This window comes from Mytilus edulis, chromosome 13, assembly GCF_963676685.1.
Source record: "Mytilus edulis chromosome 13, xbMytEdul2.2, whole genome shotgun sequence".
In the NCBI taxonomy this organism is placed as follows: domain Eukaryota; kingdom Metazoa; phylum Mollusca; class Bivalvia; order Mytilida; family Mytilidae; genus Mytilus; species Mytilus edulis.
In genome coordinates this window covers 5145472-5167948 of record NC_092356.1, presented here as the reverse complement: position 1 = coordinate 5167948, position 22477 = coordinate 5145472, and the positions used below count along the sequence as shown (strand labels likewise).

Here is a 22477-nt window from a genome sequence, read left to right as displayed (position 1 = left end):
TTTTATTCAAATACAGGAGATGCATGGTCACTATTAACGTTAGTGTAAAAATAGAATTTCACATGGCAATACTGTAAATTTGACCCGATATATTTATTCATGCCGAAGACCTTCATGATCCATAGTGTTTTGATGTATAGCGTACTTGAAATAGTTTTACAGGAACACACTTTTGTGCCCGATTTAATTTGTATGCGTATTTATATCTACAGCAGCATTTGTTTTCACATTCATGCTTTTTTGTTGTTTTTTTACGGGTGATGAACGTTTTCAGAGTTGCACCTCCTTGTTAATTTTCATATTTCTTATGGCGGATTGAGTTTACAAATAAAATTGAGAATGGAAATGGGGAATGTGTCAAAGAGACAACAACCCGACCAAATAAAAAACAACAGCAGAGGGTCACCAACAGGTCTTCAATGTAGCGAGAAATTCCCGCACCCGGAGGCGTCCTTCAGCTGGCCCCTAAACAAATATATACTATTCCAGTGATAATGAACGCCATACTAATTTCCAAATTGTACACAAGAAACTAAAATTAAAATAATACAAGACTAACAAAGGCCAGAGGCTCCTTACTTGGGACAGGCGCAAAAATGCGGCGGGGTTAAACATGTTTGTGAGATCTCAGCCCTCCCCCTATACCTCTAACCAATGTAGAAAAGTAAAACATGCATGTTTCTGTTCTGCTTGTTTTCGTCCGTTCCATATATGTTATATATTTATAGATAGTTCACGTTTTTCTTAAACGAGATGCATTTTCTCATTCTCATCTCATCGAAGGGCGAGATAAGATGAGAATGAGAAAATGCATCGAGTTTAAAAAAACCCATAATGATCTATGTATCGCTATTGTGTGTATTTTCGAATATAAATTAATCCAAATTCCATCAAAAAATATATCTTACACGATGATAATGCATTTCCTTTTTAGGTACTATTTTTTGGCGCAGGCTTATTTGATATAAATATGTAATCACACAGCTTGTTCATTCATTTGAAAAAAATAGTTGTTTCATCTGATCATCCGCTGTGTTCAATTATGGCGAAGACCATTTTCACCGTTTTAAAGTCAATGTTAAGTTTTAAATTGGATGTTTGATTAATATTTTGAGTCGTGACTTCTTGTTTTTCAGTTTCAGTAGTTTGCTTTTTACTAAATGTTTAGTAATTGAAATTTGGAACGTCCAGTGAAAATTTTTAAATTGTGCTACAAATTTTCCTGATATTCAAAGTTTTCTATGATTTGAAGCGTTGTATCTAGGTCGAACTCCGAGTCCTATAATTCTGATGTGACGATGACTGAGCATAGCACACGAAGAAATATACATGTATTCAGAAGAAATGCAGACAGACCGACGATCATTTGTAGTAGATTTATGTAGAATTGACATATTTTATTTAGAAACATAAATTGATAACTTTTATTAACTATAAATTAATTAATTATTAAATTCACGAAAAAAAATTTACTGAACGTCTTACGAGAAATCATCTTTTATACTGCAAGTATAGCAGTGTTTATTTCCTAAATAGTAACATAGCTATATGTCTTATTATGTCAATTTCATCATGGAACACTTTCTCCAGAATCAGGGGTTCATTCGCCTTTATATATGTTTTGTACTCGGCGCAAAACTGGGAAAGGGCTCGGTAGAACCTCGCCCTTTCCCAGTTTCTCAGCCTCATACAAAAAAGTTCATATTTTCCTGACATTGACCTAATATTGTACATTTCTGTTGACCGATAAGGTTTTTTTTATAGTTTCGGCTAAACTTTTCTGATCGGCCGACACTCTAACGCGTGGATGTGAATTAATACGCTGTTGCTAAGGACCTTAGAAACAAGCGATAACTTTCATTCACTCTACTCGAGTGATATGAAAATTATCACAACAAAAGATCAAAGGAAAAATACAGATAATAGCGTTAATAGAATATATACGTCTCCGCAATTTAAGCTATATACGTATACATATTATACAGAGTGGACAAAAATATTAAAGTAACAACATTTGGGATATTTAAATTACTGGTTGTCGTCTAGTTTCATTCTAAAAATGCGCATCGTATAAATTTATGTATTAATTGTATAAGTACTTTCAATTTACAGTGCAATTTGAAAACAAACCTATAAAGTTTTTCTGGGGAAAAAGTTTTAATCAAAGTTTAATGAATCTGAGATCTATATTGAAGGAAGAATCATCAGAAGGTAATTAGTATGAATATATGATATTTTTGTGTTACTACCTCAGAAAACAAAATGAAATTAAAAAATATATATACTATAGCTTTTAAATAAATCACGAATCCAAAGGATGATTAATTGGTTGACGTTTTTTTAACGTCCAGTGGCAAATGAAAGACAATGGATAGATAAAGACACTTTACTATGCAACAGGTCACATACAAATGTCTCAAAGATTCGTTCCCATCCCTTTTTACACCACATTAATCTTGGGCTTAGCTTACCCAGTCCTACCGGTCCTTGCTAGGTACCTGTACATCACGAACAGGCTAACAGATCCGACACCTTGGCAAGGTTAATAAAGACGGAAAAACATACGGAATCTTTCATGAAGTTCAGTGAAAAGTCACATCATATTCAATATAATTTGGAGATTAGTTGATGTAAAAAGTACCAATGGTATACGGATTTCACCTTTGACCTCAGAAATGAAAAAAAAATAAACAATGTTAGATGCTTTCATAAAGAGGGGATTTGAAGATTTAAATAACTGCCTAGCAAGTACATATTTTCATTTATGCAAAAGATATTTTTTTCAAAAGCTATAAATAGCATCATGTAAATGGCTTTATAACATTAGACTTGTAAGACATCACATAACAAACAAAAAAAAACTCCGAGGAAAATTCTTAATGGAAAGTAATATAATGATACACTTTATAATATTTAGAAGAAAAACGTAAAGTCCGTGTACAGATCATTTTCCAGCACGAGGAGGAAGTCGAAACAACAATTGATATTCTGAACTCCCTCAGAGACGAGATCAACAAAGACTTGAGTGGAATTGAGTTCATTGTTGCCACAAAAGGGAGTGTAGTTCTACATGTAGAGATATTGGCGGTATTGCTGGAAACAGATCAACTATTACAATCTACCCTTATTTTATTTCTGAGAAGGATTTTAGAACGTATTACGACCTTCAATACTGAGACTATTGATTTGGTATTGATACCTGTTCAAGGTGTGTAACTAATGTTCTATAAAAACGATATCTTAATTTCGATTTTAAATAACTATAATTATAAAATTGAGAATGGACTATAATTACTTTTGTTTTAAGTAAAATGACAAATACTTTACAGATTTTTAGGACGATTAGAAATTGACAATAGCACACAGTACGTAGGTTCTGCAAACTAAATTGACCCGAATAAAAGTCGGAACTAAAAGAAAAAAAGTTGATATGCACTACTATTTTATTAAAGGTTTATTTTCAATATGTACATGCCTCGAACGACTAAGAGTTAAAACTTCTACTTAATTCTGTACAACCTTTCCCGTCACTTTGGGTCTCGCTCAAACTTCAATTTATCCGCTATACATGTGAATTTATACTGGTAACGTTCCCAAGTTATGTCTCTATGAGATGGAACAGATATCTTATCTAGGAACGTTAACCAAACAAACTATTTATGAATAAAAAGTAAAATCACAAAAATACTGAACCAAGAGGAAAATCAATTCGGAAAGTCCATATAAATCACATGGCAAAATCAAATAACAAAACGCATCAAAAACGAATGGACAAGAACTGTCATATTCCTGACTTAGTACAGGCATTTTCAAATGTAGAAAATGGTGGATTAAATATTATATATATCCAAAAAAAAAAGAAGGCGTGTTTTGTGAAACTGAATGAAACCTTCAGGTCAATGATAAAAATAATATTTTTTAAATAAAAAAAGTAGAATATGTTATAAATACACATGCTACATTTATCTGGAAATACCCAAATGTTGCTCAGGACATTTCAAACCTCAATGACAGAGATGTTGTTGTCCCCACAGACAAATTCCAAAACATCTCTTTGTGTGTATGTAAATCACATTATATCAACTGCTTCATAGCTGAATTAGATATTGACAATTCACTTGACAACTAAAACACCCCAAACAAAAACATTAAATATACGAAAGAAGAAATCATTAAGAAATTATCTTAGGAATATACCCTTTTAAGAATTATCTTAGGACTGTACCCTTTTAGGAATTGATAAACTGTTCTTTGTTATGACCACTTTAATTGCTCATTAGGGGGAACAAAGGAAGCTAGCATTATCCTTTAACTTCACGTTCTGCTATGAGAATAGGACGACGTCCCCTTACAAAACATTTTTAAAAGTGTGTGACTATGATGCACGAATCTGTTGTCTTAAGGATAATGTTTGCTTTTTAAGTTTTTATCTTTTCACATGCTCATTATAGATTTAAATGGGCATTCAGATTTTAAACATTTCACAGCCGACAGGATTCGTCTATAGTCTATATGATTTGATGTCAGGTTAAAACTAGAGACCTGCAGGAAACACGACAAAATCAAATTATAAAAACAACAAATGTTATCTTTAAATCATTCCATATTTGAATAATTAGATAGTAATCAGTATATTAAAGATTTCAACAATATAAACGTTACTTCCAGAGGTAATATGTTTTTCTCACCTCTTCCTTTCAGAGTTCACACAATGGAATGCACCAACAACCATGGGAGAACCAGTTTACTTAGAATTTGATTTCGAGGCCGAGTTATTTAAAACCAACGACAAAATGGAGGAGCAATTTAGACATATATCGGACGCCATCATCATACATTCAAACGGAGGAGGAAAAAACAATAACATTACTGCAACAGTCCTACCTATTTGTCTTGGTAATTAATTTAAGGCATTTCATAATTTGTAAAAATGTAAAACAATACATCTAAAACAGATAAATAACAGTTTTTACTGTTTTTAAATTTGTGTTGTCGTAATAATCCTGGTTTTTTTTCGGCGAGCCAATGCAGCTGTCCTTTAATCAAAACAGCTAACTTCGACCTATTAAGAATGAAGGGGGACATTATACTGGATAACAAATATATAAAAAAGAATGATGATACCTTTTTGATGGAATAAAATAAATAACTACCAAAAGCTAAATGTTAAAATTAACATCTGAAGGCAGACTAATACACAATCAAGATGAACTAAATTAGCTGGCGTTATAACTTATATGTGCTGTCAACTTATTATCGATGGCGTTGCATTAAAGGGAATTGAGTTGACACTTCGGAACGATAAAATTATGCCCTTGAATTTTTCATCTTTATTTCATTTTAAAAGTCCACGGTCAATGTAACAAAAGAATAGCTGATCAAAGGTTTCAAATATCGGAAATTGTTCGTTACCGAACAACACTTATACATTCGCTTTTGATTCATGATAAGTTGTGTGGAAACTCATTGAACATTTCTTTATTCTATAATTATTCTATTTTTATCGAATTTATATATATTTTAGTGTAATTTTAAAATAGTTTTTTGTTTCTGTGGGGTTATTTTTACACGTGTATAGAAATGTGGAGATGTTAAATAAAAACCGGAACCGAGAAAAAACAATAAAATCATATACATCATATAGCACTTTCATGCATACATTTGTTTGAAATTAAACTACCTATTTTTAATTTCCGTGTTTTATCTGAGTGTTTTATTTTTAAATGTGTAGTTATTTTCAAAGTAAATTATGAATTGTGCTTGTATTGTTTCGGTTTCTTTTGAGTATACAAGAACAGACACCACATTGTCGAAAGGCTGGCGTGACCAAGCTTAAAATGTGGTACATCGATGCTGACAACGACTGTAAACAGCTTTAAATTATTCGACAGTCTAGACACCCGTGGTGTCAATGCACGGTTACATTCATTAAAGTCAGCTTTATTTATTCATATTATGTCAAAACTTGGCGAAATAATTATATCCATCCCCATGACACTTAATGCGTGAATCAATTCAATCGAGGGCCGTTGACACTTAAGATCAAGTTAATAGTAAGGTACAAATAACAAAATACAAGGTGTCCATATCAACTCTGTCATGAATGGCATGTTGTTTGGTTGTGCTATTACGTAGACAGTCTATCCGAATCATTTCCCCTCAAACTGATGCTGGAGCCATGAGATTAATATTGTTTGGCTATGTGTTGAAGACCTCTTTGTTACTTTTAAAATGAAGAACAGCAAATAAGAGCGCTGTTTTTTACCTTTGTGTTGTTGGCTGTACATGTACATATTTTTTTTGGCATTGATGGATACCCCCTTATCCTTTGTTTTTCTAATTTTGTAATGGAACATTTTCAAGGAATAAAAGAGTCCATCAAACTCTGATATTAATTCGACGATTAATTAGATGACGTTTAGATCATTGATTGATGGTTGGTTGCTAACTGCACAGTTGCCAATATTTCATGCATGTTGGGGATAAGAGCAAATGAACAATTACTACAAGAAGTAGGTCCTATAATTGATTACATCTCGAATGCAGGCGGAAGAACTTTAAAGGCATCGGATTTAATTCACCAATTGTGACAGGACGTGGATGCGTACTTGTACATCCTCAATAACCAACGGATGTCCTACTTTGTCAACGTTTTGCTGTCGTTCAGAAGAAAAACCTGACCATGTTTCTATTCTTGACTAATCATTAGGGTTGATGACGTCTAGACAAAAAAAATACACACGAAAGATAATTAACAAAATTGAACCCATGTATTGCTAAATGATTACTTTAGACTTAGTGTAATTTTAGTGTTATAATGTTATAAATAAAATATGAAAATTACAGCTTAAACCCCTTCAAAGAATGCATCTATATAAATGTCTCAAATATCGTAAAGACGAACAGCTCACCAGGTTCTAAATTTTTCTTTTAACGACAGCAACTTGCTTGTTCCCCAACAAATATTCATCAAATAATGCATAATAGATAACTTGGTTTTACTTTTGATTTTTGTAACCATGTATACCACTATTCCCAATGTGAAATTATATTTTTTTGGGAAAACAATGGAACGGCAAAACGATTTGATATTTCTTCGTATGTGTCGTTAACATTTTATAACGTCAAACACGCGAAGCAATGCATGTGATTTTTAAATTTGATTGATACTTTTTGTCTTTTTTGTTACTTGTCTGTTTTGAGATTGTGACACAGTGATGACTGCTGTACCCATATTTTGACTATTTTACCAATTATGTTTGTTTTGTTCACGCATCGTAATAATATAATTTGATGCGATTGTCATACAAGTGAAAGGTTTAGCGCTATAAAACCAGGTTCAATCCACCAGTTTCTACATTAGAAAATGTTAACAACTTTTGTATGCGATTCTCTTCAATTATGAATTTAACATTTTTATTGACTTTTTTCTAATTTCCAAATTGTATTTGAAAGAGCACTAATTAAGAACAGATTTACTAGAAGACTATTATGTACGGCCATGTAATAGTCCAACTACTGTTTTCGTAAAGCGAGGTCGTAAGAGTTAAAATGCAGGAACCGTATTCAACCTCCCTAGTTTGTTCCGATGTGGATGCGTTTTCATACATCATGCGAAACAACCTTGCGACAAAACCTAGCCCCTAAGAAAGATATTTAAGCATTTTTTATATCCTGGATAAGCGAGCGCCCTCGCTAAACGTACTCCCTACAAGATCACTGCAATAGCGGAAGACTTCATGGTAAAGTCTCTATTACCATAATATTGAAGTGTCTTAATTTAAAAAAAAAATCAAATCAGAAAGAATATATCATTCCAATAAAAATTTGACACTACAAACCACAAAATATTTAAGAGCGGTTCATAAGACATAGATTGATTGATTGATTGCTAATATGGAATGTACGTCTTGAGTGCGGCCGTTCGGGATGACGGGAGGAGAAAAGAGGGACGAAACAAATCAGAGGAATAAAAGGACAAAGCCATGGCTAAAAACTAAAAAGACAAGCAGAAAAATAATAGTAAAAACCTAAAGACTGAGCAACACGAACCCCATTAAAAACTGGGGGTGATCTTAGGTACGGGTTAGCAGAGCTAGACTTCCACGTAAAAAAGAGGGTATATTGGATAGGGAAAGTTGTGATGTAACATACCACCTACGGACCAAAAACAAGTTGTTCCATTGATTATTCAAGTGCAGAGTGTGTGTCATTCTCTCTTCACGAGGCTTTGAATTTAACTTCCACATTCTGAACAAACGTGACTGCGTACTTGTACATCCCATACAGTAAAAAGGGCGTCACTTTGGAAAGGGCTCTCCGGCCGGTTGGATGATCACCTATGGTGACAAAATATATATTTCCCAGTCACCCAAGGAGTATTTACCAACTGTGGCAAATGTTTCAGTCATTTGAAAGACGAGAACACAAAAAGAATACCTTTGTAACGCAAATAATCTAACCAATTAGTTGTTCAAATGAAATAAACGATTTTTTACTCTAATACAGAAAAAGAAGAAGCATACTCCCAATCTCTGATATCCGAAGGTAAGTTGTACATGCGATTAAAAAGACATGTACCATGCTAACTGCTGTCCCCTCAAAGATAACTGCACTCAATTACATGATTATTTGTTTTATTAGTTTTTGGTTTTGAACTAGCTTCAGTTAACTCTAAGTATTCTCAGATATGTATATCGTGTTTAGTGTTTGTGTTAGGGTCGTTATGTGATTTATATCGGTATGAGGAGTAATGCTCATTTTAAACTGATGTTGGTAGTTTGTTCTTTAATATATTACAGTTACACATCTGTCCCAGGTTTTAAAGAGGGTTTGACGCCAGCAAACATGTTTAATACCGCCACATTTGTTATGTGTCTGTTGCGGGGATCGTATGTTGCTGTTCATCATATTTGTTTTACAATTTTTTATTATAGACATAAATCTGGCCGTTTATTTTTTTGGTTCTACATTTGTCATCTTAAGATCTTTAAAAGCTGACTATACATTATACATCTTAACAACGTGTTATATTGTTTTTTTCATTTGTCTTTATTATATTATTAATATTACTTTTACTGTTGTATTGTTTTCTGTGATACCCATTTAACGTGGCTCGGTAATTATACATCCAGTCAATGTGTTTGTATTATCTTTCATTTTTGGTGGTTTGTTTTGTATGTGCGACTTTTTGTAATTCTTTTGTTCTTATAACGTGACTCTGTAATTTAAGATCCTGTCAGTATGTTAGTGTTCTATAATATGTCATGTTATATTTCTATTAGAAATTAGAAAATACGTGGAACCACAAACGTCAAAATTATTTAAATCACGTAGTGAAATGAGCCATTTGTGGATTTTTATATTAATTATATAGAACTTTTGGACTATTTCAAATCTTGGTCTATTTCTAAAAATTAATTCTTACATTCTTTTGATTTTTAACCCTGTATGCTAATATTGACCATATGAAATTTTAAAAAAGTGTTTGTATAAATATTGAACGACAAAAATATGTGATGTATACATTTTCTGACGTCAGACACGCGAAATTGTTTCTTTTGTTCATTGTTGAAGGTCTTACGGTAACATATTGTTGTTAACTATTATGACATGAGGTCTTTAGTGGAGATTCATCTCTATGAGAAGCATACCACATCTATATATTATTACCTTTACACGATAAATCGTATTCATGCATTCAAGTCCTTTGTCAAATGGCAACATCAACAGCTCTAACACATCAAACGAATGGAAAACCAATCATATTCCTTATGTAGAAAATGATGGATTATAAACCTGGATTTATAGGTAGATAAACCTCTCACTTTTATGACAGTCACATATAATACCATTATATTGACAGCAACGTGTGTCCAAAACAAACTTGTCATCCAATTATACTCTGATTTTAGTGCGTTCTTATACATTCAGCAAATCCACCGGGGACCACTTGCAACAAAGCCCCGTCATACCTAGATATTATTATATTTACCAATGGCTTTAGTCTGGATTCAAGATGATCCTTTGTAAAGTTTGCTCTCTGTCAGATCTAAGCATAACCGAAAGACATGTTGTGGTAAGGTGCACATAAGTGTTTTTGAATTCCCCTAGTTTTCACAAAAAATACTTTTAGTCATGAAGAATAGCTAAGACAACAACACAAATCCTTTCTATATGATAATCTCAAGGGTGATACATTGTTGAATTGTTGTTAGCTTGAAACGTCCAGTGGCAAATGTTTCGTTCATTTTCAGTAAGTCACTATTAAACAGAAGCCCCTCTAAATCATGGCACGTTGATTATTGTTCTATACAGTACTCAACTCATATATTACAGCAAATGAATGATAAAATTAAATAAAGATCGCAAATCCACTCTTCTATCCAATATCAATATATCTCTGGTGTGTTTTAATTCATTGTGACCATTTTTCCCAGCGTCAATACATTTTTTGTCAACGTTGGCGTCTGTTTGGCTTTACGTGATGTAACGGAAATTAAGCCAAGTCTGGTCAGAATGGTGACGTTAAATCCGATGCCTCGTGAACATGGTGTAGAAAGATTACCACGCTCTCAGTAAGTTAAATGGCCTTGTAACAACTCTTTGAGGGGCTCGTAAGGGGGTGGCTGTTACAAGGCAATTTGCCTGTCCCTAACAAATAAAACCCTCATTTTCCAGTAGTAATCTCAATGTTTCTCCGACCTATATACCAGATTCATTGTCATTTTCGTCCTGAACATGCATGAAATATTTGTCACAGGACGTTATGCAATCAACAAATAATACATCTTTGTAATATCTCTTGTGTGTTTCTACTTTTATTCATTGTGCCAAAGTTTTCCCTTTGTCTAGTGGTTTTTATCAGTTGGTTCTGTAAAAAAAAAAACAATAAACCCCTATGTATCCTTGCGGCAAAAAGAACAAACTTAAGGAAGTTTAAACAACATTTTTTTCTAGAACGTGACATAGATAGATAGCGCCAAACAAATTATGTCTCCAACTGAATAGGTCTGTCCAGTACTTGTTTAGCACATTTGCCTTGTTTTAAGTCTCTCTCATTTTTCAATCCTTGAATTTGGGGAAGATTCGCTGTGGAAATAAATAACATTTCCTAAAACCGGATGAATGGACTATTCTTTAACACAAAATACAGGCTAATGTGCAAAGGTGAAAAAAAAACAGCCGCCAAACAAAACAAAGCATGATTATTGTGAAGTTACCGATAAAAATGAAGTCAATCTGCTAAAAATATCCCCCTATTTTTCCCCAATTAACATTCCATACTCTACTTAACAAAGAGATTAATGTTACAACATTCAATCCATTTTTTTCAGATATTTGTTCAATATTGTTTTATTTTTATCCATTTCAGAAAACACAAGAAAGGCAGAAGAATCATTCACCCAAGCTCAAACACCCGTCAAATACAACCTTCCTATTTTTGTTACTTTGCGTAAACAGTTAAATATCAAAAAGTCAAAGAATGAAAATCTGGTCATTACTAGCTGTATCAAAACAGGCAATACATTAGTGTTTACTGACTTTAACAATAGACGACTTATTATTTGTAATTCAGACGGTTCTGATATCGATCACATTCCTCTGTACTATAAACCACGTTTTATAACAGAGATAGATAGTAACACTGTAGCAGTATCCAGTTTATATGACATAACCATACAGATAATAAATATATCTACACGTTCTGTCACCAGTACAATCGACATCAGTGATGACTGCTACGGAATATCATATAATGATAATAACCTGTACGTTGTTATTGATAAGAGTATAATACATGTTATGGACCTGACAGGTAAAGTAAGACGTACTATACCGGCACCTTCAGACGGTATCTACGACATTACAGTACACAGAGACAGGTTGGTCTGTATAAACCCTAGATCAATATACTGCTGCTCGTTAGATGGAAAGTTAATGTGGAAGTTTAAAATGGATGAATTTCAAGATTTAAGTCGTGTAACAACAGATAATGAGGGGAATGTCTATGTGACTAATAAGAGGACACACACTGTAATAGTTGTATCAGATGATGGTTCAAATCATAGAGAACTTCTTACTGAATCAGATGGATTAAACAAGCCACGTGGAATTTATTATGACAAAAAAGAAAATATTCTGCTTGTTTGTAATAATTTTAACGGAAATGCTTTTTCTTTTGACGTCAAATATCAACATAAATAAACATGAATAATTTCTTCAGACAATGAGTGTATTCGAACTCGGATCTGTTTGTGCATTTAGTCATTCAAAATATTTTGTATCAAATTTTGTTTTCTTTACTATCAATCTAACTTAAATAAATATTCATTTTATGTACAGAAAAACAAAATTAACACATTTGTTATATACATATTTATTTCATGTGTGACAAAAGGGTAACTTGATATGGAAATTTAATGAAATATTACAATTGTTTTATTGATTAACACCAATTGATAGTTGAAGACTAAAAAAAATTAAAAATATATTTCATGATATCTTTTTAAACCTCAATAATTTTTATTCGAAACATTTTTTGATTGAGTTAAGTCTGCCAATTGATATTTTATCGTATGTTTTTCTTTGTTGTGATGGTATGCTATTGTTTTAGAAAAAGGGAGAAGGTTTGGATCCATTAAAACGTTTAATCCCGCTGCAAATGTTTGCACCTGTCCTAAGTCAGGAATCTGATGTACAGTAGTTGTCGTTTGTTTATGTAATATATACGTGTTTCTCGGTTCTCGTTTTGTTTATATAGATTAGACCGTTGGTTTTCCCGTTTGAATGGTTTTACACTAGTAATTTTGGGGGCCTTTATAGCTTGTTGTTCGGTGTGAGCCAAGGCTCCGTGTTGAAGGCCGTACTATAACCTATAATGGTTTACTTTTTAAATTGTTATTTGTATGGAGAGTTGTCTCATTGGCACTCACACCACATCTTCCTATATCTATATACGGATGTAATGGTTGTAAACACATTCGAAATAAATTACACATCCTAGTGTGTCGTTTGGTTGCTGTATATTGGGCGATAAACGCTTTAATTTCATCTGCGACAACAAATCAATTTTTTAATAAATTTAGAGAAATGTTACAAAGACATATAAATGTTCTTTGATTTACATACACTTTCTGTTTCAGAGAAAACCATGACTCAAGATAGACTTCATCATATTTTTGAAAACTTTTTAAAGAATTTTAGTCATATATTTGTCTCCTTATTAATTTGTCGGATGTGTAGTTTGCAAATTAAAATCAGAGCAAATTCTCAATTTTTTGGTGTCGTCGGGTTGCTTGTCTTATGGACTGATACTTCTTTTTTCTTTCATTTGTGTGGTATGAGGGTGTGGATGGGGTTCTTCATTTTTTTTATTCGTTATACTGTTTGTTCATTATTTTCTATTCTTTATCTTGGTTTATATTGTAGCACCTCATTATTCCCTATTTGTTTGTAAAAAATGGCGTGGCTCTGTACTTAAACATCCATTGTGCTATTGTTCTATAATACATTTTGTATGTTTGTCTTCTATTATTGCTAATATGCTTTGTTTATATATGCCTTATTATGTTCCTCTGTTACATATTACGTGGATTTGTACTTATACACCCCGTCATCGTGTTATTGTCCATGGTGTTTAAAAAATATAATCACGAAAAGAGGGTTGTGTTTTGTTCTTTTAGTTTGCACTCATGTTTATTTGTCTCAAGATAATTAGTAAGACTTACGTAGAACTTGTAAGGACGTCTGCGTTATTTTCATAAAATTATGTGCGCGTTAATTCTTTTGTTTTACGCTTGACACCCAAAAACACCTTTGAAGCAAGTGCGTGTTTGCGTTTCCGGACGATTGGTTCTTTCATCACTCAGAAAACACAACAGCAAAGTGTCAAAGTAGTCACATGTGTCATATCGTTTCCCTTAAATTTTCTGAAACAATGTGTTTAATATCTAAGAAGTATTTGCCACTGAAAGTTAAGGAGAAAAAAATATCAATCCGTTTCAGTTTAAACATATTTTATTTGCGTAAATGTGCAAAAGGGATGAGACACAAGTTAATCAAACTTATAAAGTCTTCTCCCATAACAATTTATAACAGTAGAATATTTACAAAGCATACATACAAACAATACATTATGTATATATTATATATATAACATATTTGAACTCTGAAAAGATGGAGTGTGATGATGTGAGTGGTAATACACAATATGCATGTATTTGCACTTTATTATGTTCTACATTACACAATTAGAAACCTCTTAGACTCTGTAATAAATTCATATACATTCTTTACAATTCTTTCATTTTCAACATTACTTAAAGACCCGATAGCTGCACTATACTGTTCTATACAATTATCAATCCGTTATGTTTGATTCAAAGCAAAACTGGTACTGCTATCAGATTTATATGATAAAAGGTGCCAGGATTATAATTTAGTACGCCAGACGCACGTTTCGTCTACATAAGACTCATCAGTTACGCTCAGATCAAAATAGTTATGAAGCCAAACAAGTACAAAGTTAAAGAGCATTAAAGACCAAAAATTCCAAAAAATTGTGCAAAATACGGCTAAGGTAATATATTCCTGGGATAAGAAAATTCAAAGTTTTGTAACAGGATATTTATAATACTTTTTCAGCCAGCTTGTGCACTAGGAAAATTAAGTGCTGCTTTAATATATGAGATATGAGGTAATGTATATGAGACAGCAATCCAACTACAAAAATAACAATGTCAATGAGACAGAAATCTAGCTACAAAAATAACAGAAAGACATCTAAAGGTAGACGTGTTTATTCGTCACCAATACTGAGACATGTGTTATAAAAATTATGTCATGTAAGTGATATCAGATTTATATATATATATATTTTTTTCAGCCAGTAGGGTACAAGGAAAATTAAGTGTCAACGTATATTTGTTCCGCCTAACAGAAGTTCCACTGCAAACAATGTCATAATATCTGTTCCCGTTGGAACAAATATTCTATACCATTTATTCCGTTAGTAACATATACTGTAATATTTATTGCAGTGGGAATAATATTCCAGAATAGTTTTTCCATTTGAAACTTATATTATGTAGGAACTTCCATTTTGTGACAATAGAAGGAGATTTAGATGTGGGACATACGTCAATGGAACAGCAGCCCAAGGACAGGAATAACAAAACAAATTCGTGATGCATACATATAGTCTTCGCGGACAAATAGACTGGTGACCAAACATATGTCTCACTCTTAATTGTCTCGATTCCATGAAATACAAAAATAAATACAATAGAAGCAATCAAAGATCTACTGTTAACACCTAATTCTCTGAATAATGGAGGGGGGACATTACGTCGATATAATATACATGTGTACGACAACGTTCCTGACATGGGATACTCACAAAATGTAACAGGATTAGACGAAAGATTTGTTTCCCCACACCGTTTTACTAGAAATATGAGACTAGTTGCAAATGTATATAATACGTACACAAACTAACCAGAGTTTTGCCAATACCTTCTCTGAGGAAATTTTACAAATTGTGTACTATATATGGCTTTCAAATCTTTTACATCGTATTCTAACCTCTGAAAGATGTGGCTTGTTTTGTCTCGTATCCCGTGTAGAGATTTGTTTCTTTTACCTTTTACATTGTGTTGTGTATTGACATTCTCTTTTTAGAAAAAGGAGGCTGGAAGGTGCCGTGAAATATATTTTTCTAATAATAAACATCAGCTATGGAATTTGATAATGTTTCAATGTTAAATAGGTAAACAGAGTAGTTGACGGTACATTTTATATATCAGTGGTATGAGGGTAAACAGAGTAGATGACGGTACATTTTATATATCAGTGGTATGAGGGTAAACAGAGTAGATGACGGTACATTTTATATATCAGTGGTATGAGGGTAAACATAGTAGATGACGGTACATGTTATATATCAGTGGTATGAGGGTAAACAGAGTAGATGACTGTTCATTTTATATATCAGTGGTATGAGGGTAAACAGAGTAGATGACTACATTTTATATATCAGTGGTATGAGGGTAAACAGAGTAGATGACTGTACATTTTATATATCAGTGGTATGAGGGTAAACAGAGTAGATGACGGTACATTTTATATATCAGTGGTATGAGGGTAAACAGAGTAGATGACTGTTCATTTTATATATCAGTGGTATGAGGGTAAACAGAGTAGATGACTACATTTTATATATCAGTGGTATGAGGGTAAACAGAGTAGATGACTGTACATTTTATATATCAGTGGTATGAGGGTAAACAGAGTAGATGACTGTACATTTTATATCACAGTGGTTAATAGGCAAACAGAGTAGATGACTGTACATTTTATATCACAGTGGTAAATAGGTAAACAGAGTAGATGACTGTACATTTTTACGTAAGCCGAGAAGGATCATTCAAAATTCATAATTCAAAACTCAAAATTTTCACATCAAAAATTCCGATTTCGATTTCCCGCCGTTTCTTTGTCACGTAGTCTCTGTACCTCACATTACCTCTGTGAAGAATGACTGCTGGTTTAGATGTTGTATAGTTTATTATAATATTAAGACATGTATACTAATTTATTAATTGAATAATAATTAGAAAAAGGCTAAACAAAATTAGCCAACAATTACCAAAAACAAATTGGATGAATAGGACTCTTTGAAAAACGGTTTCCACTCAACACTACTTTGATAAGTTTAAATAAAAGAAACAGGAGCATTTTTTGCAAAATATAAATAACCAATACTTTTTTAATATAGAAATATTTTACTGTTTATTTGTGTACACAAAAAATTAATGACGCATGGCTTATTTGACAAATGGCTAGTTTTATTATCTGCAGTTAAAGTTGACCTGTCAGAATAATTAAGACAAGTAACGATGTCTTTGTGTGTAGGGTAATATAAATTAGCTATGCTATTTGTTTTGTCTAAAGAGAAAATAATTAAACTCTATGATAAAGGTCGGTTGGTCAAGATACTAGAAGCTGTGGTACTTTCACGACTGTAAGGATTTTCCTTGATTGTTTTAAAAGTAAAGATACGGAAGGACTTGGTTTTTAAAGTTTATATGTTTAAACTTTGAAGCTAACGTTGTCAATGCATCTGAAGTAATGTAAATTTGTGAATAAATTAAAAAAAAAAAAATTCATGTAAATAGATAACGTATTATTTAGTTCATGGGAATTACCATAAAATTGAGAATGAAAGTGGATAATGCGTCAAAGCGACAACAACCCGACTATAGAGCAGGCGTTTCTAGCTACATTTGTAAAAGGATACATTGTCGTGTCAAAGTATGGTTATGTACGTCCGTCTGTGTCGGTGTTGCTCCTCCCCTCGGTCACGTTACAATATTTCAATTTATTTCTGCTATGTAATTATTTTGGTTTCAATAGGTTATTGCAAGGTCATTTCTCATGATATCTTCTTTCTGTTTTAGCATTTCTTTTCGTATAAATGTGTGCTTGCAGTGGCGGATCCAGGGGGTGGGGCGTAGAGGGCGTACACCTCCTTTTTTGTTTGCACTTTTTTTGGGGTGTAAAATGATTCATCAAACTAGACTGTGAACTTTGCTATTCCCCTTGTATTTAATTTTTATGCGACAATTCTTTACTTATAAAGATATTTTCGCTCGTATTTACTGTAATATATTATTGATAATGTCAAAATCATGTGATTCGCCACGATGCAGTTGACCCGTGCGTCGAAAAAGCGTTACTCAAGTCATTTTGAAATTCAAATTACTGTAAGTTACACATTGCTAAGGCTGAGTTGAAAAGCATGACACCATCAGAGCGACAAAGGATTTATTAAGAACATAGTGACTTCTATTTTACAATTTCACTAAACAGAAAGAAATACTATATTAGTACACTCTCGTGAAAAAAAAAGTTCCACATCAATATTATATACCTACGAAAGCAATGTTTAACCCCACACGCCCCAGTCTATTAATAACATAGCTGAATAATGATCCTCAGTCAGTAAGCTCTAGATAGATTTTGATTCTTATCAAATGGTTTATAACCATTTGATATAAAGAGGCAGTCTGAGTTTTGCCTTAAACACAAATTCTGGCTGTATATATCTGCAATGAAAACAATAATCTTGTCCGTTTTTTTTTGTTTTTTTTTGGCTATTAGAAACAAATATTTCTAGCATTAAATGAACATGATGAATAAAAAACGGGCGTATTTTTGGGAGCCTTGGTTAACGGTTTGCATGTAAATTCCATATCTGACCAGAGTGTCTGTTTTGCCGGACTGCTATAATATTGAATACTTTTTTCCAAGGCACGACTGCAACCTGTGTGCCGGGTGTGGCCTTTATGTCTCCATTTGTTGATCGTTATTCATAAATTCCTTGTCATTTCAGACTCATTTGTAGCCTTTGGTTGATTTGGAACCCCTCACTTCCCTTGATGGGTGTCAAACATTTGGATAAACATTGCTTGTTTGTCTTTCCTAACTCGAGTCGGATACATATTGCTTGTTTGTCTTTTTTAACTCGAGTTGGATAAACATTGCTTGTTTGTCTTTCTCTCGTGTGCGGGAGATTCAGGCTACATTGAAGAACCTTTGGTGGGCTACGGCTGTTGTCTCCACTATGGTCGAATTGTTGTCACTTTGACACATTCCCCATTTTCATTCTCAATTTTATTATAGTAAATTTAATAGAATAGCCCGGCTTATATCTCTTTGAGGTTATGCAACCTAAACATACAACAAATGAAAATCTTCGATGTACATTTGTACTGGTAAGTCCCACATCAAATACATTTATATATCTTTCATCCATAGGATTCATCCAATCATTTCATAATAGACAATTAATTTGGAGAATACGACATGAAAAATGTCCAACCCTTACACTTTAACTGTAAAATATACATGTCCCGCGTCAGGCACCGTTGCAAAAGAGTATTTTACACTTATTTTATGTTGTTTTAGCCAAAAAAGGTTAACAAATACTTTTTATACTTTGCCCCCACCCCCTTTCCAAAATCCTAGATCCCCTAGCTAGCTTGTCATGCCGGCATTAGGGGACGACCGTTTGATATTCTAGGGGGGGGGGGGGCAGGAGGATTTTGAAAATAAATAACTCGGCCTTTATAATCATAAAAATATTCATCTTTTTTCCCCAAAAAAATCGGGGGAAAAACTTCCCAGATCTTTTATAAAAGTATATTAAATATTATTAAATATACTTGAAATGACTGAAAATTGAATTCATTTAACATGAGGTATCATTTAACATAAGTTATATTGTCTCAGTAACCCTTACCTCACTTTTATATTACAGGGCCATAACTGCATTGAGGCAAATGCCTGATGTGAAAATTTCAAAATCAAACGCTTGTCTCCATATCAAATTGTGTTCACGTCGAGTGCCTTGCAAGAAGCAAGTTATGTTGTCCCTCAGACGTAGCCCCTGATTTTTCGGGATCAATGTTTCTTATTTATTCGTCTTTTGTTCATTGATGCCCTTCTGTTTTCTGTTAGTGTGTCATTCCTTTTGTAATTTAGTAATTTTGTAATTAACTTGATCATGAGTTTAAATAAAAATAAGAATGTGTCTATATAGTACACGGATGCCCCACTCGAACTATAATTTTCTATGTTTATTGGACCGTCAAATTGGGATAAAAACTCTAATATGGCATTTAAATGAGAAGGATCATATCATAGGGAACATGTATACGAAGTTTCAAGTTGATTGGACTTCCAACTTCATCAAAAACTACCTTGACCAAAAACTTTAACCTAAAATTTGCACTATCATTTTCTATGTTCAGTGACTTGTGACATTGGGGTCAAAACTCTAATTTGGCATCAACTTCATCAAAAACAACCTTGACCAAAAACTTAAACCTGAAGCGGGACGGGCGAACGGACGGACGACCGGACGCACAGACCAGAAAACATTATGCCCCTCTACTAAAAACAGAAGCCACAGACTAAACTATGTGAATTATATTTTTGCTTTATCATGCAATTTGGTCTTTTGATGTTTTCCCTAGAAACTTAAGTCTTACAGTACTGAATCTATACACTTTGCTTAGAGACCAAAAGATTGTCAAAAAACACAGAACTTGCATCTTCAGATTAAGAAAGGGTCTGGGGAACACCCAGAAAGCATGATTTTGCATCATTTGTTCTATAGCTTTTTGGGGTTCAGTGGCTTCAAAACCCTTCAAAATTTATTTTGCATCGCTCCGCTCGGCGAAACATGTTTGCCAATACTTTTAAAAAGGGCTAGAAACAACCAAACTGTGTATGTATGCCATACATGTATATGCAGTTCAGATTATAGAAGATTCATTTCTGCAGAGTAAGATGATTAATTCTGATTTAATGGTACATAATGACTTGACTAATTTTTTATACATGTATTATAATTTATAATAAACAAATAATTTTAAAATTGTATGTTTTCGAATATTATGAATATAGTTGTGAAAATAAACAATCAGTCCCTTGGTTTTATGAAAATGAAAAATCTTAAAAGAATTGCTTCAATAGTGCAGAAAAAAAAAACCTGTCCTCTTAGTTTACAAAAATAAATAACCGATCCAACCCCCCCCCCCCCCCCCCCAGAATATTAAATGGTCGTCCTTTTATTTCCTATTAGATTTTATTTCCAATTGATTCACCTTTCAGGAAAATTTGTTGCCGACCACTAAAATATGCGTCTGCATTCTCAAGTAAATTGAGGTCAACAGCCGACCTGTCGTAGAGTTCAGTATTGATTTCATTTAGTTTAAGGATTATAGATATATGAAACAACAGCGGAAAATCATAAGAAGGCATATATTTTCGGCAATAAGCTATTTGTTAACGGTCAATTGTGGAAGGAGTAGGGATCAGCGGAGTGTGATGTTAAACAAAACAAAGAATTTTACAATTATGTAACTCCGCCGGGTTACGCATCTGTAACAGACGTTTTGGCGAAAATAGTGGTAAAATAACTTTTAATAGTAAAAATGGTTGTAGTGTAATTGACTATTTATTATTATCTGAGAATATGTTTAAAATTGTAAAGAGTTTTAACGTAGGAATGTTTACTAGTTTTTCATGTCACGCTCCATCGTCAGTTCAATTTAGGGACAAAACTGTAAATTTTATCAAAGACCAATGCTCATGTAGTAATCATGTTTATAATACTTTTAAATGGAGAAACGAGTCCGAATATGACGTCAGAGAGAGTTTGTTGTCTAACACCCAGCAGTTTGAGGATATGTTGACCAATAAAGAGGAAAATATGGACACCAATATCTGCTTGGATGAATCAAATAAACTTTTGTCTGACATTTTTAAACAGTTCACAAAGTCAGAAATTAGACATAAGAACTACTGTGATGTATGTACTGATGATTATAAACAATTTAAAACTACAACTGATAAACCCTGGTTTACAGATGAATGTAATATATATATTGTTTTTTTTTTATAAAACTTCCCCTTTACATCGGGGGCAAACACCAACAGGGTATCAGTGTTTGCGTCATACAAGCTATAAATACAATAAATACAGCGTATATAAATAAAAACATCACTATCATTAAAAATGTCAATATATTCGTAAAACTATATCTTTTAAAATCCAACATTTTAAAAGAAACCCTTGCGATATCCTGCACATTTAAAAGTACCTTGCGATATCCTGCACATTTTTAAAAATATTACACATATAAACATAGACTTTTTCTAAAAATACATGCATATTTACATAAACTTGACACAATTTCAAACTTTAATACATTTAAAGAATTTAGACATTTAAACATGCAACAACTCATTGCGAGCTTTAATGATATTAGTCAGATATTATTTTCCCATTTCATCAACCCTTTTCCGATATCATCACCGAACTAAAAAGCTATATCGCCGATAATAAATTGAAGGGTATTAAATCGATGCAACTCTGAGAAAAAATAAATTAATGTTTTCTGCTGTCAACTGCATTTTGAAATGCATACTCCAAACCTCCGTTCGACAGATGTCGTATGCATGGTATGTACAGTATACAAATGGATCGACATAATAGAAAGGTTGACTTTGTAATAGTTTCTGCTTTGCCAACTTTCATTTTTTAGAAATGAAAAGTGGTTATTGTTATTGAAAGCTCTATCGAATTTTAATAAGCAACACGACGGGTGCCAAATGTGGAGCTGGATCTGCATACCTTTCCGAGGCACCTTAGATCACCCCTAGTTTTTGGTGGGGTTCGTGTTGTTTATTCTTTAGTTTTCTATATTGTGTCGTGTGTACTATTGTTCGTCTGTTTGTCCTTTTCATTTTTATCCATGGCGTTCTCAGTTTATTTTCGATTTATGAGTTTGACTGTCCCTCTGGTATCTTTCGTCCCTCTTTTATTAGATTTGATACAGAAAAAAATGTATCAAAATGACGTATTTTGTTGATGAATTTGATATACCCACGGGTGTCATTCGGTTTA

The 22477-nt window shown here is 33.0% G+C and overlaps 1 protein-coding gene across 7 annotated transcripts in view; it reads left to right on the top strand.

Annotated features, from left to right (window-relative positions):
- The window catches only part of LOC139501623 (uncharacterized), a 33805-nt gene extending 21293 nt beyond the window's left edge, over positions 1-12512 (top strand). For 6 of the 7 annotated variants that reach the window (XM_071290749.1, XM_071290750.1, XM_071290747.1 and 3 more), the window contains 5 exons: positions 2113-2211; positions 2918-3208; positions 4702-4896; positions 8509-8547; positions 11375-12512. In XM_071290749.1, the coding sequence (XP_071146850.1) occupies positions 2113-2211; positions 2918-3208; positions 4702-4896; positions 8509-8547; positions 11375-12207 (1457 nt within the window). In that variant the 3' untranslated portion in view covers positions 12208-12512. The remainder of the gene's footprint in view (positions 1-2112; positions 2212-2917; positions 3209-4701; positions 4897-8508; positions 8548-11374) is intronic. The other variant, XM_071290751.1, reaches the window with a different exon arrangement.
- Positions 12513-22477: the final 9965 nt, after the last annotated feature.